Below are 16925 nucleotides of genomic sequence, written 5' to 3' on the forward strand. Positions count from 1 at the left end.
ATACCCAGAACGTCAGGCCACATTTGTGGGAAGATAAACAGTTGTGTTTCAGGTTGAAGACCTTTCATCAGAACTGGGATGGAAATAAAAGCAGTTTGCTAAGTTTCAGGGAGGTTATATGTCCCTGGAACCAGTCTGATATTTTTAAATGGAAAGTCGATTAATAGCTAATATTTATTTAATTCAACCATGGTGGTTTCACCACCGAATGAACCTTTGACTTTCTGGCTATGCTTATTTTCCAGCAGGGTTCATGAGATCGAAATTAACATTGGGAAAGTTTGCAGGGCAGTCACCTCCAGGCATCTTCACCACACACTTTTTTTAAAGCATTTCAGTGGCCTCCCACTTCAGTACCTCATGGGAAAAGTTGCCCTGGTCTTTCGGGTGGTTATCTTATGCTGCTAAGAAAATGAGCAACTGAACTGACACTGGGGAATTAATGAATCAGATGTACAGACAATATGCAATTTAACATATGAAATGTGCCTCATTTACTATGCTTTAAATTTATAAAGGCTCAATCTATTTAAAATCAACACTTCCTGATGTCTTACTCACCACTTTACTTAGTTTTGTAGTGCCATTGGATTCTGCTTTTGTCCCTCTCATCTTCATTCCCTCTGCAGAAGATATAAAACAATACAATCTCCTTACTACAATCAGATGTTTCTCAATTTTAAGTTATTTGCTCAGCCATTCTTGAGGTAAAGGATTCTTCAATGTAACGCCACATTAACCTAACGAACTCGGTAAAAGTGGTCAATTACCTTTTTCCAAGCACTGCCACAATTTAGAGTTAAAAGCTACTCTCCATTTGTTTATCAACAGAGTTCAGTTGCTAAGTTGAGAAGCTAATCTTACCAAAAGCTTCATTGAGCATTGGCTCCTTGAGGTCATCATCGTAATCTTCATCGGTAAGAGGGGTGAAAGCAAACCTACAAAAAGAAAGTCTATGTAAGCATCAAGTCCTCGTAACCTGGTGCCAAGACAACAATCGTTCTCTCAATGTCAGCAAGATAAAGGAGATTGGGATGGACTTCAGAAAGCGAAGTGGTACACACTCCCTGGTATACATACGCCAGTATACATCAAAGATAGACACAAAATGCTGGAATAACTCAGCGGGACAGGCAGCATCTCTGGAGGGTGACGTTTTGGGTCGAGACCTTTCTTCAGACTGATGTCAGGGGAGTGGGAGATGGTTGAAAGCTACAAGTTCCCAGGAGTAAATGTGACCAGTATCTTGTCCTGGACCAGTCATATCGAACCAATGAAACGGAAACTACACCAACACCACTACTTCCTTAGAAGGCTTAAGAAGTCCGGCATGTCCCCAACAACCCTCACCAACTTTAACACATGCTCTGTAGAAAGCATTTTATCGAAATGCGTGGTTTGTGAACAACTCCACCCAAGACCGAAAGAAATTGCATAGAATTGTGGACACAGACCAGACAAGGCCACCAGAATAATCAAGGACAAGTCTCATCCTGACACTTCGCCCCTCTATCATCAGGCAAGAGGTACAGAAGTGTGAAAATGCATATCTGCAGATTCAAGGACAGTTTCTTCCCAGCTGTTATTAGGCAACTGAACCATCCTATCACCAACTAGAAAGCAACCCATATCTACCATCTACCTTATTGTATGAATGGTTTAGCCCTAAATGTAAGGAACATGATAACATTTGCAGATTACACAAAATTTAGCTGAGAGGTTGACAAGAGGAAAACCTTAAGGGCCGGTCCCACTGTACGAGGTAATTCAAGACAGACTCCCTTTAGACAGCAGCGAGATGTGGGTGGCCAGTCGGATGGAAAATGACAAATAGAACCTAATCCTGAAAGGTATGAGGTAATGCATTTGGGAGGCGCAACAAGAAAACACACAACAGATAGAGGGTTACGAAAGATGTGGAGGATCAGATGGAACTTGGACTGTATATCCATAGATCCGCTAAAGAGGCAGAGTGGTTCAAAGATTGTTTAAAACTCACAGGATGCTTTGCTTAATCAGTCAAGGACAGAGATGAAAAGAGCAGAACAGTTGGGATACAGAGCCGCTGTCTGAAGAAAGCACAGAGAATTGCCAAGGACAAACTGCACCCCCTCCACACACACCTGGATCTCTTGCCATCAGGCAAGAGATATCGAAGCATCAAAGCCCGGACTACGAGGCTGCTAAACAGCTTCCTACCACAGGCTGTGAGGCTGCTAAACAGTCACTCTGCACTCACAGTCACTTGACTTGACTCTGCGGCTGGCACGGACACTTTAATAACTGGCACTGGCCACTAAAATCAGCGGCCCCGGACATTTTTTTATGATTGGTTTACTGTTTTTAACATTGTGTTTTTTACCTGATTTTAACTATTTATTCTGTTCCATCAGGGACTGGATTGTTTTTTTTAGTGTTATTATGTGAGAAGTGTTTTAAATTTCATGTGCGAGGCTCCGCTATTCACTGGGAAACGTCTTTTCATTTTGCACTGTACTTGTTGCTTGCAAGATGACAATAAAGGTTGATTGATTGATTGATACAATCATAAATAGCACTCACTCGATAGTAGTTGGAGTGCTGCACAGAGTTCTGGTCACAGCACTGTGGAAAAGATGCATTTAAACTGTAGGGTGTAGAAGGGGTTTTGAGAATGTTATCAGTATTGAAAAATTGTAGCATTGAAGATCGATTAGAGGATAGTTTCCTTTGAAACAGAGACAAAGCCCAGGGAGGCAAGTTATTGGTAGAATAAATGGAGATGGGAAAAAATATTCCCACCCACTACCTCCTTTATTTAGTTGCACCCTTCATCTTTCTTTCCCATCAGGTTCCATAATCTGCAGTCCTTTGTTGTTTCCAATCATCACCACCCAGTCTCCACCAGTCAATGTCTCCTCCCTTCCCTATCCTGTCCGACTCCATCTGTCAATAAACCTCTCCTCACACGGATCCACCCATTGATTGCCAACTCTTATCTCATCCCTTCCCCATTAAACTGGCTCTCTCCCCTCCACTCTTTCTACCCAGATGAAGGATCTCAATCCAAAAAGTTGATATGCATTTCCCTCCACAGATGCTGCCTGACCCGCTGAGTTCTTCCAGCAGCTAATTTATTTTTGCTCCAGTACTGAGCTAATTGTTTTAGCCCTTGTCAAGTCTTCACACTTGATATGTGACAGATAATAACGCTGCTGTCCAATGAACTCAAGACCCGAGCATCTCGGAAAAGTGAAAAACATGAGACTAGAACTTGCTGTCCGCACTAAGCCACCAGGGGAGGCACCAGGTTCCAAACCTGCCAATGACCAAAGTGATCCTAAAATAACAGGCCATGCCCAGCTTGGGCAACATAATGCCATAATCCAAGGTTGAGGGGAGGGGGCTGCTGAAGCAAACTTGCAATAAATTCACACACATACACAAAGCCATATCTGGGCTTTGCCCACCATAAAACTTCCTGATGGTAATTGTTAACCTCCAGCCCAGACCTCCTGAATAGGAAGGTTTAAAGTTCTGAGCAGGCGGCGGAACCCCTCTCACCCCCCCCCCCCCTCAACAATACTCACCTGTAGATTCCGGGCCGGTGGAGGGGGGGGGGGACATGGTTCTAGCACCTTTTTGTATTTGTTTGCTCACTTATCTCACACAGATACTAATTTGCAAGCAATAGGCAATCAGTTACAATCACCTCAGCTTCCATTGACCTAGTTTTATCATGAGTGGAAGAATTTCCCACTGATTCAAATGTGTTCCAGTTGGATATTCATTGATTTATATAACCAACAGGTTAGATTTTTTTTCTGGCAGAATGAGATTTCACATTTAAATAGCTGCCTGTCCCATTATTTCTGCCCATACCATGTTATACAATCCGTTGAATGTGAACCAGAGGCGATAATTCTCTGGGTACGTTTTTCTCCTGTGCTCTCTGGATATTCCACTACTTAGCTTGTGTGTTGCACGGTATGTACCTGCTGACAACAGCCAGGATTCACTCATTCTTATAGATCATGTGTCACTGTTCTCTCAACAATTGTCGGCCAAAACATGATAAACAAAAAACACCTGGAAAACTGAAGCTCAAACCTTTGGTTGTTTGCTGATGGCCTCCACAAGATGATTATGACCAACAGTATGATGGAAAATAACAATCGCCAGAATGCATCATCTATCCACCGTTCTCTCCAGTCCTGCAGAGAGCATAGAAAGCAGGAATCAATGTTTATGGCATTTGCGTTTTAGTTTTAAAATCTCACTTCTTGAAGGTGTTCTTTCAGATACAAATACGGGAAGAAATATTCCTTGATTTATAAATGCTTTATAAATATTATAAAGCCTACCCACGAACAAGTGTTAAAACAAAGTCTTCCCCTGGAAATAAACCTTGCGGATGTAAATGCACAGTAACATACTAATACCAACAGCCTTCACTGAATATCTCAACCACAAGAGGGTTTGAGTGTGGCTGGGTTGTCACGAATTTACTCCAATCTCTAAGGTCAAAGTGAAAGTCTCAAAATTTGTCTAAAAAATGCACCCATTTTTCTTAAACCTCATACAGAATATTTGTTAACATAACTGGTTGAGTTGATGCTGATTGCATCGAGGCTACACATAATTAGGTGAGATAATCCGGCCAGACTTTGCCCCCATTTTCTTGTTGAAGTTGACTGGGAAATGTTGTAGAGATGCATATAGTTGCCCTGATTGACAAGAACTGACTTGGCAAAAGTCAAATCTAGATGTTTGGGTGTGAGACATGTTTGCACTAGAACAATGGGGAGTGGATTAGTGAAATAGAGCAACCAATATTTTTCATCCTATAACTTAAGATATATAAAAGAAAAACCAAACTTCAGTTGCTTGCCACAACTTAAAATTTTTATCCTCTTTAATCCCGTTACTGATCACTCACATGAAAAAAAAATCTTTCAAATGAACCATTAACCAAGTTTTGACATTATGGGAAGTTTAATGGGTCTGAACCAGGACAGGACAAGTAACTGTGGAGAGAAATGCACATGTATTGGGTTAAGACCATTTACCTAGACTACAGTCTAGGTGAAGGACCTCAACCTGAAACAAGAATGTCCATTTATCTTCCTGATGCCATCAACGGGCTGAGCTGCTCTCCTTTTCTTGCTATAAATTCCATCATCTGCAGTCTCTTGTACCTCCAGGGCAAACGATTAACTGGTCTGAGATATATTAGCAAACTTTGAGATTAATAGCCAGATTAATAATTTAGAAATGAACGTGCAAAGCTTTAGTTCTTTAGAAAGCTAAGATTTTGATGTTGACAGAATAACTGCTACCTCTGTAACTTGAATTGTTTCTAAAGTGATGAGACGTACACAGAAACATAAGGGATCATGTTATAGAGAACAATGTAAAGTGCCAAGACTATTAGAAGGTATCCACCCGTTCCAGGATGAGCAATTTTTCCTGTAGTAAAATTGTGTAGTTACACTCACTGTCTGAAGTGTTTTGTAATGAGATAACAGAATTAACTCTAGACCTTGATTTGTTCCCAGTTAGTTGGCATTGGCAGCTGAGAGAACTGAGAGGAAAACTACACAAGCCAAGCAGTGTCAAAATCATTCCATGTAAAGTTCGTAGATTTAAAGCTTTAACTAAAGTCTATGTATACAGCATCTACTGCCCTACCCTCATCAATCATCTTCTTTCGGCCCGAAACATTGCCTATTTCCTTCGCTGCATAGATGCTGCTGCACCCGCTGAGTTTCTCCAGCACTTTTGTCTACCTTCAATCATGTTGAGTGTGGCTTGGCACACAGCTCACTTACCGATTGACAGTCTGCGAGCCGGAACTTCTTTGTTGTCCAAATAATGAAAAATATTGATGCTACAGGAAAAATACAATGATATATTGAATCAAGAAAGCAACAATTACCTTCAAGAGACCATCTTTACCCCCATTGTCAAGATTTATCTACTTAAAATGTTTTAAAATTATTTTTACAGAATCAGAAAAAGGGAACACTCAGTTAACTGTAAAGTCAAAAGAATTGAGAAGGCATCAGTAATATCTAATCCTCTTACAGTTTATGCTACCCAATTTTTCACATGAATCCAGAAAGTATCAGTATCAGTATTTTGTAACCGGATTTATTTACTCTGTGAAATTAGTCTATAATCCAAAAACAAAAATGAAGATCCTTGAAATCTGAAATCAAGGGAAAAAAAAATTGCAAACATACGCAATCTAGCAGCATTTATGATGGGAGAGAGAGCGATTCAGTTTGAAGATCTTTTGTGATACCGCCAAATTTATAACTCATTTAACTTAAACTAAATGCATTTTCCAGGATTGCTCCCACAGTGCTGAGATTTGCAGCAGCAACTATCACAAGTTGCTAGTTAGTCAGCACTCTCGATGATAGCTACTTATATAATTTTCCAGTTTTCAAACTCAAGCGGAAGCTATGCTATTCTATATAATTGTGGTGCAGACCTCACATATGCAAGAAAGTTTACTTGATTTATCACTTAATCCAACAAGCTTCACCCATTTGCTTCAGAACCAGCGTTGAGTAAGATTATCTAATAACTACATGGAAATTCAAATACGATACGAACTTTATTTATCCCAGGAGGGAAATTGGTCTGCCAACAGTCATAAAACACAACAAGATACATGAAATTAAAGAAATGAGTGGAAAGTCCAGAATTGGAGATGTGCAAAGATTGGGGTGGGGGTGGGGGTGGGGAGGTGGGGAGCCAGTCTACCCCACGAGACAAGGGGAAGGAGATGTAGTTTGATAGCCCAGGGATAAAGGAACACCGGTGGCGTTCTGTGCTGCATCTTGGTGGAACCAGTCTGTTGCTGAAGATGCTCCTCAGGTTGACCAGTGTGTCATGGAGGGGGTGAGCTGTATTGTCCAAAATGCTCCACAGTTTGAGGAGCATCCTCCCCTCCAAGACCACCTCCGATGAATCCAACTCCACTCCCATAATGGAGCCAACCTTCCTGATGAGCTTACTAATTTCTTACTCACTTCATCATTTTGTCGTGGGCAACCCATCTTTGATCATTCAAACCTAATCCCAATTCCTTCTCAGCTAACATAATTACATATTTATAAGGAGTCTTATTCTTTGCTTTGTGCAATACACCATAGCATCCTACCAGCGTGCAGCCCCCTAGCCGTTGAGAGCTGGCAAAACTCCAACAGGCTGCAAACAAATCTGGACAACTCGACTGTCATAACCTACATTTCAATACTGTGTATCTTTTTATTCAACTGGTCAATTTACACCACAATAAAAACAAATTTTGGACACCCAAGAATTAAGGATTGAAGGCTTCCATAATACATTGTTCGGCCATCAACCACCACCAGATTTGAAGCTTACCTATCACAGCAAAGATGAGCGTATTTGTGAAATGTCTGTACAAGGATAACTTCACAACATTCCTTCGCAGTTTTAACATCTTCATCGTTTGGGTCAAGCTGATAAATATGTGCCAACAATTAAGGAAAATAGAAGAATAACAAAATGGAAAATCCAAAGGTGTCACATGTGGAAAGAAAATCACAGAAACATAATTTTGTTTAAAGGTTAAAATAAAGGATGACAGTAATTGTGCATCATCTAGATTTCCAAACAAAAAGTGCACAGGACAAAAATGGTAACCCCCAAACACTGTGTAAGAAAGAACTGCAGATGCTGGTTTAAATCGAAGGTAGACACAAAATGCTGGAGTAACTCAGCGGGTGAGGCAGCATCTCTGGAGAGAAGGAATGGGTGGCGTTTTGGATCGAGACAGTTCTTCAATCTCGACCTGAATGATCACCCATTCCTAATCTCCAGAGATGCTGCCTGTCCTGTTGTGTTACTCCGCATTTTATGTCTAACTTCGGTTAAACCAGCATTTACAGTTCCTTTCTACACACTTCCATGATTGTGTTTTGTGCTTAGATCTGGTTTGGACCCAATGTTGGGTGCAAGTCAGATGTTATTTCATACCGCAATAGATTTGTGACTGAGACCATAATAATTTTGTCAAATTCCTATTACTTCACAATGCAAGATATATATTTTGTAAAGTACTCTCACCAGACCATTCTATTTTCTATCTATTAAAGCAAAAAAAAAAAATGTGAATGTTCTCAAGATACTATTAAACCTAAACTTTGATTATTTACATCAATTAGCTGATAGTTATTGACAAAGGAAATTAGAGATTAACTGGTCTAAGGGTTTATAAATAATGTGCTTTGAAAATAGATTTTGTCAGAAAATTATGTTCTTGACAAAGAAATAAATAGAAAATAGATCAGAGATTCTTTTCACTGAGAACCCCACTTCCGGAAAGGATATCCACCAGCAGAGGGCAGTGTCGAGAACAGCCAAAGGGATAAAAGCCAGAAGGGCCAGGTCGAGATTCTCCTGAAAAAAAGGAAAGGATGCCATCAGACGAAACCAAGAGAATGAAAGGGAAAGAGAAAGAGAATAATGATTTTCAGTTAAGAATACCAAATATAGTAGCACTGGCAGACGTTTACCAAGCTGTGAGAATCATGCTCCAAGAGTAAACCTAGCAATTATAGACCTGTTAGTTTGACTTCAGTGGTGGGCAAATTGATGGAAAAGATACTTAGAGACATATATATATAAGCATCTAGATAAACAGGGTCTGATTAGGAACAGTCAACATGGATTTGTGCCTGGAAGGTCATGTTTGACTAATCTTCTTGAATTTTTTGAAGAGGTTACTAGGGAAATTGACGAGGGTAAAGCAGTGGATGTTGTCTATATGGACTTTAGTAAGGCCTTTGACAAGGTTCCTCATGGAAGGTTGGTTAAGAAGGTTCAACTGTTGGGTATAAATGCAGGAATAGCAAGATGGATTCAACAGTGGCTGAATGGGAGAAGCCAGAGGGTAATGGTGGATGGCTGTTTATCGGGTTGGAGGCAGGTGACTAGTGGGGTGCCTCAGGGATCTGTGTTGGGTCCTTTGTTGTTTGTCATGTACATCAATGATCTGGATGAAGGTGTGGTAAATTGGATTAGTAAGTATGCAGATGATACCAAGATAGGGGGTGTTGTGGATAATGAAGAGGATTTCCAAAGTCTACAGAGTGATTTAGGCCATTTGGAAAAATGGGCTGAAAGATGGCAGATGGAGTTTAATGCTGATAAATGTGAGGTGCTACACCTTGGCAGGACAAATCAAAATAGGACGTACATGGTAAATGGTAGGGAATTGAAGAATACAGTTGAACAGAGGGATCTGGGTATAACCGTGCATAGTTCCTTGAAGGTGGAATCTCATATAGATAGGGTGGTAAAGAAAGCTTTTGGTATGCTAGCCTTTATAAATCAGAGCATTGAGTATAGAAGCTGGGATGTAATGTTAAAATTGTACAAGGCATTGGTGAGACCAAATCTGGAGTATGGTGTACAATTTTGGTCGCCAAATTATAGGAAGGACGTCAACAAAATAGAGAGAGTACAGAGGAGATTTACTAGAATGTTGCCTGGGTTTCAGCAACTAAGTTACAGAGAAAGGTTGAACAAGTTAGAGCTTTATTCTTTGGAGCGCAGAAGGTTAAGGGGGGACCTGATAGAGGTCTTTAAAATGATGAGAGGGATAGACAGAGTTGATGTGGACAAGCTTTTCCCTTTGAGAATAGGGAAGATTCAAACAAGAGGACATGACTTCAGAATTAAGGGACAGAAGTTTAGGGGTAATATGAGGGGGAACTTCTTTACGCAGAGAGTGGTGGCGGTGTGGGATGAGCTCCCAGTGGAAGTGGTGGAGGCAGGTTCATTCGTATCATTTAAAAATAAATTGGATAGGCATATGGATGAGAAGGGAATGGAGGGTTATGGTACGAGTGCAGGCAGGTGGGACTAAGGGGAAAAAAATTTGTTCGGCATGGACTTGTAGGGCCGAGGTGGCCTGTTTCCGTGCTGTAATTGTTATATGGTTATATGGTATAAACGGAGTCTATAATTAAATTAAATAAATCTATATCCATGTGTTCCCACTTAACTGATGACGAGGGATAATATTTACAGGATAGTTTGAAATAATCCAAATTGTTTTTAAACCCTCACAGGGAGCAATGCAAACTTATATAACGTACAGAATTGTGTGCAATGGAATGTGCATTCTACTGGTACATGGAAATATCAAATTTATTTTAGAACCCAGCCTATGTGATCACAGATTTATCACTGCTTGACAGCAGTGACCACTGTAAATTGTCCCTCATATAAGGGAGTGATAGGTAGAATCGGCGGGATTTAATTGCAATGTGGGAAGAGTTTATTTAAAAATGTGATTAATGTAGGGTAAGTGTAAACGGATGGCTGATGGTTGGTGCGGACTTGATGGGCCAAAGTTCCTGTTTCCCTGTAGTATGACCATATTTTTGGTAACAGTGTCACAGCTGATAGAGCAGTTGCATCACATCACCAGAGACCCAGGCGCGATCCAGATGTCAGGTGCTGACTGTTCGCCCTGTGGCTACGATGGTTTCTTGAGAGTGCTCCGATGTCTTTCCATCACCCAAATGTGTAGTTTCTACTGTAGGTTTTCAAGGCCCCTTAAACATTTTCCCCTTTCCCCCTAAATCTATGCCCCCCTAATTTTAGACTGGTAAAAAAGCTGCAACTGTACACCCCATCTATGCCTCTTATGATTTCATAACCTCAACCTCCTTCATTCCAGGAGAAACCGCCCCAACCTCCCTAGTTTCAAACTACAACTCAAGCTTTCCAGTGCCGGTAACATCCTTGCAAAACCTTTCTGCACCCTTTCCAATTTTATGTTGCAGGGACAGCAGTGGCGCAGCAGTAGAGTTGCTGCCTTACAGTGCCAGAGACCCGGGTTTGATCCTCCCAATGGGTACTGCCTCTATGGAGTTTGTACCTTCGGCCTCCGACCACGTGGATTTTTGCCGGGTACGTCTGTTTCCTCCCACATTTCAAAAATTTAAGGTTTCTAGGTAAATTGACCTGTAAATTGTCCCTAGTGCGTAGGATAGAACTAGTAGCGTATGGGTTATTGCTGGTCGGCACATTACTGTTGGGCTGAAGGGCATGGGTCTCTAAACTAAACTATAGCTTTTGTGTTCTACGTTCATGTTCTGGCTCTAACTGTCCTCATTCACCTGTTACTTCATCAATAGTTTACCCCCTCAGCAAGCCTGGCTTCACCTCATCAGAATATAGTTTTTGTCCCATCCATTCTACCCCTATCCTCTCTGCGATTTGAAACTAGCTTTTGTCCCTTATCTAATGCTGACAAATGGTCTTCGACCCCAAAACATTAACTCTCCTCTTTTCAAAATGCTCCCTCTTTCAGATTTCCAGCATCTGCACTTATTTGATATTCAGCCGCTTCATTCACTTCAAATTTATCTCACCTCTCCTGAAGATTCAAATTCCTTACTGGGTAATTATTTCACAGATATAATTGGCTTCTACTTCCACACCAGGTGTCCGGGATTCAGGTGCAAGGTTGGAGAATGAGGCAAGTTGTGCAGCCATGGAAAGCAGCTGATCCCATATTCCCAATAGTTATATAACTGCATAGCTCCACAAAGCATCAGAGTTCTGGCCAATATTTTGAAAACTTTCTCACACTGACACAAATCCCAGCAATCCTTCCACTATCAGATTTGTGATCAGCTAAATATCAAATCCAAGTCCTCCCAACTTATCTACAGATCACTATCTTAATTAGCAGATAACTGTACATAAAAATGAATGGATAAGAACAACACGATTCCATGACATTAGTTGTCAGTCAGGAAGGTGCGTGCTAGAACCAAGTTTAACCTAATTGCGGACATTGGACATTTTCTTTGGAACTTTTACACTAAAATGTTGAAAAACTATTTTACACTGTGGTACTTTTCTCTTCACTCTACCCGTCGTACTTGTGTATGGCTTGATTGTATTCATGTATGGTATTATTTTTATTAATTGGATATCATGCAAGCAAAAGCTTTTCACGGTATCTTGACACACGATCAGTAATAAACCAATAGAAATGAAAGAGACTAATCATTTTGCTATCAACATTACAAAGGCAAAAGCTAATTTCTGAGTACAATGTAAAGGATATCCACCAGACTATACCGGTGTCGACGAGCGAGAGACTGATGTTCCCTATAAGAGCCAAGGAAACAAATGGGACCTAAATCAGGAAGAAAACCAAGCCAATATTAGTTAAGTATGATTCGAGGTTAGGTGTACTTATCAACAAGGAGTTTTCCACATTTGACCACTTCAGCAGAATCATGCCTGGAGGATCCCTGGTTGTCTAGTGCTTGGCATTCAACCCTCATTCAGGTCTGCCACGGCTGGTGTTCGATTCTCAGTTAGGGAAAGGTCAATGTTGGCTCCATTTCAGGGAAGGACTGTTTTTTATCGTGATGCATATGCAATACGTCTTTTGGAAAACTAAAATAGTTTGGCAAACCTCAGCAGATTCTGTGGCACCTACTCGGAATGAGTTACATCCTTGCTACTTGATAAATGATACTTACTCCAGTAACCCGAAGGTAGCCTTCTATCGCTGAGAAAATTAAATAAAGGATGCCAACACCAATGACTCTATGCAACATAGCACCCAAACGAGGCCTAGAGCAAAGAAAATATCACAGTTACCCGATTTGTTATGCAGACCAAAGAATGCAACACAAATAGCATTGTTAACAGTGCACCATAGAAAATAACCCATGCCTTGATACGATTTCCACAGTACATCGCAGCATTTCCTTTGGTTTCAAATACATCCAGCCCAATTATCCTTCAAATAGCAGGATTCCTCTAATAAGTACCCGAGGTCAACGCAACTCTCCCCATTAAACTAATTGATTCTGAGATGTGAGAATTACTAACAGGGGTCAGGACCAGGCAAATAGGCATGGCAAAGGGGTGGAGGTAGATAATGTAGCAACCCTGACCCATGGGGGATGGCAAATAGGCAAGCTTATCCTTAGAAAGTTGGTATCTGCAGTACTGTGCTTAACCCTGATGCAGGATTTTATGAGAACAATAAAAGGAAAATATTTTCATATTTGGTGTTTAATGTTGCATTTTAGATATCTGAACAATAAGAGAAATGATCAGACCTCATGGTGACAGATGTGAACAACTGTAATGTTAAATGACGATTGTACAGAGCAAGTGGTATACTCCCCATTACAGTTGATTATTTCTGCATGGACAGCAGCTTCTATTTCAAACGTACGGCCAGTTTTAACAACATAAGAATTGGAAGTAAGAGTAGGCCATTTGTCTGGTCTGGACTGGATACGTCAGTCTCTCACTCAGCAACTCCCTATATGGGAGTTGCTGAGTGAGGGACTGACGTGGTCGCTATGTTTTATGTTGAATATACTCAGAAATTGAGTCTCACCACCCTCTTATTTCAATTCTGAATGCTACCGATTTATAGAATCATAGTCAAACAGCACGGAAACAGACCCTTCGGCTCAACTTGCCCATGCCGAACTAAATTGTCTCTCCATGCTAATCCCACCTGCCTGTGTTTGGCTAATATCCCTCTAAACCGTTCTTATCCGTGTACCTATCCTAATGTCTTTTAAATATTATCACAGTAGCTGCCTCAACTATCTCCTCTAGCAACTCGTTCCATATATCCACCACTCTGTGTGAAAAGTCGCCCCTCAGGTTTCTATTAAATCATTCCCTTCTCAATTTAAACCCGTCATCTTATTCTTGATTCTCCTATCCTAGGTAAAAAACTGTGCATTCACCCTATCTATCCCCCTCATGATTTTATGCACCACCATAAGATCACTCTCAGCCTCCTGCAATCCAAGTCCTAGCCTACCCAACCTCTCCCTACAGCTCAGCCCCTCAAATCTTGGCAACATTCCTGCCATTCTCTGGACTTTTCCAAGATTAATGACATATTTCCTATGCCAGGGTGATCAAAACTGAATACAATAGTCCAAATGCAACCTCACCAACGTCCTGTATAACTGGAACATAAGGTATGAATTTCTATCCTCAATACCCTGATTGATGAAGGCCAATGTGCCAAAAGCTTTCTTGACCAACCTGAAGATGCCACTTTCAGGGAACTATGCATCTGCACTCTTAGATCACTTTGCGCTACAACGATCCCCACAGCCCTGCCCTAGTTTGACTTTCCAAAATGCAACACCTCACACTTATTTGCATTAAACTCCATTACCATTAGTGCCAATTCATGGCAGTACATTACTCCCCATACACTAGTTCTGTTAATTGGCCTCATATCTAATCTGCTAATCACAAACTAAAAAAAACAGATTTTTTCAAATGTAATTTCCCGTAAATCCATATTTACTCTGCTCTATCATTTTATTTATGTGCTCTATTACCACTTCCTTCAAAAGCAATTCTTTACCAGTTGGTTTTGAAAGGATTGTAGGAATTACTTCAAAAGGTGTACTTAGTGACCCATCATCTTAATTGTCACACTCGGTTTACAAAATATTTGTCAGAGACATAACACATTGCAACCACGTATACTCAGACTTACTTCACAATTCCATATCCGAGACTGACTATGATGACCAGAACACGAGCCAAAGATCGTTTCAGAGCAGAGAGTAATTCCGCAAAAATCGCTGCTCCTTGCACTAGACACAAATTAGAAAACAAAGGTCAGTCACACAAGACTGAATTACTTCAGCAGGAGAATTGATGCAGGACTTAATTACTGAAAACTATAAATACATGACTATCGAACAATATCAATTTTGAAACTAACATTGCAGTATTCCATATCAGAAGATCTGGACTTGATAGTCCATTTATCACTGAGCTGCTCCTGCCAAAGCCAAACATTTTTCTTCAAAATAATAATGACAAGATTCAGGACATCAGTTAGCACAGCTCAACAGCCAAGTATATGGTGTTGAACGTAAATCAACTATTTAATTACTTCCAATGATTAAGATTTGCACGGTGTACATCACACTCCATCACAGCATGGTTGTGGAACAGCTCCATCCAAGACCACTAGAACTTGCCGTGTTGTGGACGTAGCCCAGACGATCATGTAAACCAACCTCCCTTTCATTGACTCCATTTGCACTTCATGCAGCTCCGGCAAGGCAACCAGCATAATCAAGGACCAGTCTCAACCCAGTTACTCCCTCTTCTCCTCTCTCCCATCGGGCAAGCTGTACAGAAGTTTGAAAATGCATACCTCCAGATTCAAGGACAGTTTCTTCCCAGCTGTCATCGGGGAACTGAACCGTCCCCTCACCAACTAGAGAGTGGTCCTAACCTCCCATCTATCTCATTGGAGGCCTTCGAACTATCTTTAATTGGACTTTACCTTGCACTAAACATTATACCTTGTATTTGTACAGTGTGGACGGATTGATTGTAATTGTGTTTCGTGTTTTCACTGAATGGAAGGTACATAACAAAGCTTTACACTGTACCTTGGTACACGTGACAATAATAAATTAAATTAAGCAAAATGCATCGCCGTTTCTTTTAGGATTATGCAAATTATTTTGTCAAATACCACTGGAGGAGGATTCCTCTGGGAAGCAGGGTAACACATGGTACAAACAAGCCAATGGCATCAAGTTGCTGTTTAGTGAGTACATATGATCAGAGGAGTGAACGATGTCAGCATGGGAAATGCACTTTAATTGGTTAAATGCAGAGTACTGCAAAAGGACACTATTCTTCCGTGAAGCACTAGTGATCCGAGCTCACTAGTTCAAATGGTTGGGATCATCACTGAACACGAGCCCGACAAAAGATTCTTAACCCCATCCATTGCACCTAACAATCCACAAAGGAACATACAATTTCATGGCTGAAAGGAGAGAAGTATGAACAGTAGCTGCCTTTTAGTAAGGGGCCAAAATCTAGTGGAGAGGGTATAGGTGGCAATTCATCTCCATGCCCTTTCACATACATGCAAGTAAAGAGGTAAGTTCACCATGTGGGTTTTGGTCTTCGAACTTCACCACCTTGTTTTTGTTAAGGAAAAAGGTTGTGAACGATCTCCCCCCACCTCACTGCACCTTTATCCATGTACATCTAGAGAACCAGCTCCATCAGAGCATGTATCCAACACCTATCATTGTGGAATCTATGTGAAAATGGGGAAAAGAGGCTCCATCGTGATTCCCACGTCCTGCACTACCTTAACACTGGATATGGGTTCAGCCATTCAAGTAATATTCTGCTTAAGAATCTAGAAGTAATAGGCATTGGGGGGAGGGGGGGGGGGACAGAAGGGAGAGGTTTGACAATAATCAAGTGCAGCCTGGACTTGTACATGCACATCCACTCCTATGTGGATAAATGGGGATCCTGTGGATAGGGTGAACCGTTTCAAATATCTGGGAGTCCACATCTCTGAGGATATGACATGGGCATCACACGCCTCAGCACTTGTGAGTAAGGCAAGGCAGCGCCTTTACCACCTCAGGCAATTGAGGAAATTCAGAGTGTCTCCGAGGATCCTCCAGTGCTTCTACGCAGCGGCGGTGGAAAGCATCTTGTCCGGGAACATTACCATCTGGTTTGGGAATTGATGCCAAGTACAAGAAAGCTCTGCAGAGAGTAGTGTGTTTGGCTGAACGCACTATGGGAACTTCACTCACCCCTCTCCAGGAACTATACAACAGGAGGTGCAACTCCAGAGCAAACAAAATCATGGGAGACCCCTTCCACCCCTGCAACGGACTGTTCCAGCTGCTACGGTCAGGCAAACGCCTCCGTTGCCATGCGGTGAGACCGGAGAGGGTGAGGAGGAGTGTCTTCCCAGAGGCAATTCGGACTGTAAACGCCTATCTCACCAGGGACTAACTCTACAGAACAAATTTCCTTCCATTGTGTTTATAATTTGTTTGGTTGTTTTGTTGTTTGTCTTTTGCACAAAAGTCCGCGAG

General features: G+C 41.3%; 1 protein-coding gene across 2 annotated transcripts in view; it reads right to left on the reverse strand.

Annotated features, from left to right (window-relative positions):
• Positions 1–16925, reverse strand: part of LOC129700443 (transmembrane protein 87A-like) — a 56895-nt gene that overhangs the window by 9975 nt on the left and 29995 nt on the right. Inside the window, exons 10-17 of one of the 2 annotated variants that reach the window (XM_055640936.1) lie at positions 14543–14642; positions 12534–12627; positions 8346–8418; positions 7381–7485; positions 5811–5869; positions 4090–4193; positions 865–938; positions 562–623 (exon numbers count right to left, since the gene is read on the reverse strand). In XM_055640936.1, the coding sequence (XP_055496911.1) occupies positions 562–623; positions 865–938; positions 4090–4193; positions 5811–5869; positions 7381–7485; positions 8346–8418; positions 12534–12627; positions 14543–14642 (671 nt within the window). Of the gene's footprint in view, positions 1–561; positions 624–864; positions 939–4089; positions 4194–5810; positions 5870–7380; positions 7486–8345; positions 8419–12105; positions 12182–12533; positions 12628–14542; positions 14643–16925 lie in introns of both variants that reach the window. The other variant, XM_055640935.1, reaches the window with a different exon arrangement.

The sequence above is a fragment of the Leucoraja erinacea genome, chromosome 9 (genome assembly GCF_028641065.1).
Source record: "Leucoraja erinacea ecotype New England chromosome 9, Leri_hhj_1, whole genome shotgun sequence".
NCBI lineage: Eukaryota > Metazoa > Chordata > Chondrichthyes > Rajiformes > Rajidae > Leucoraja > Leucoraja erinaceus.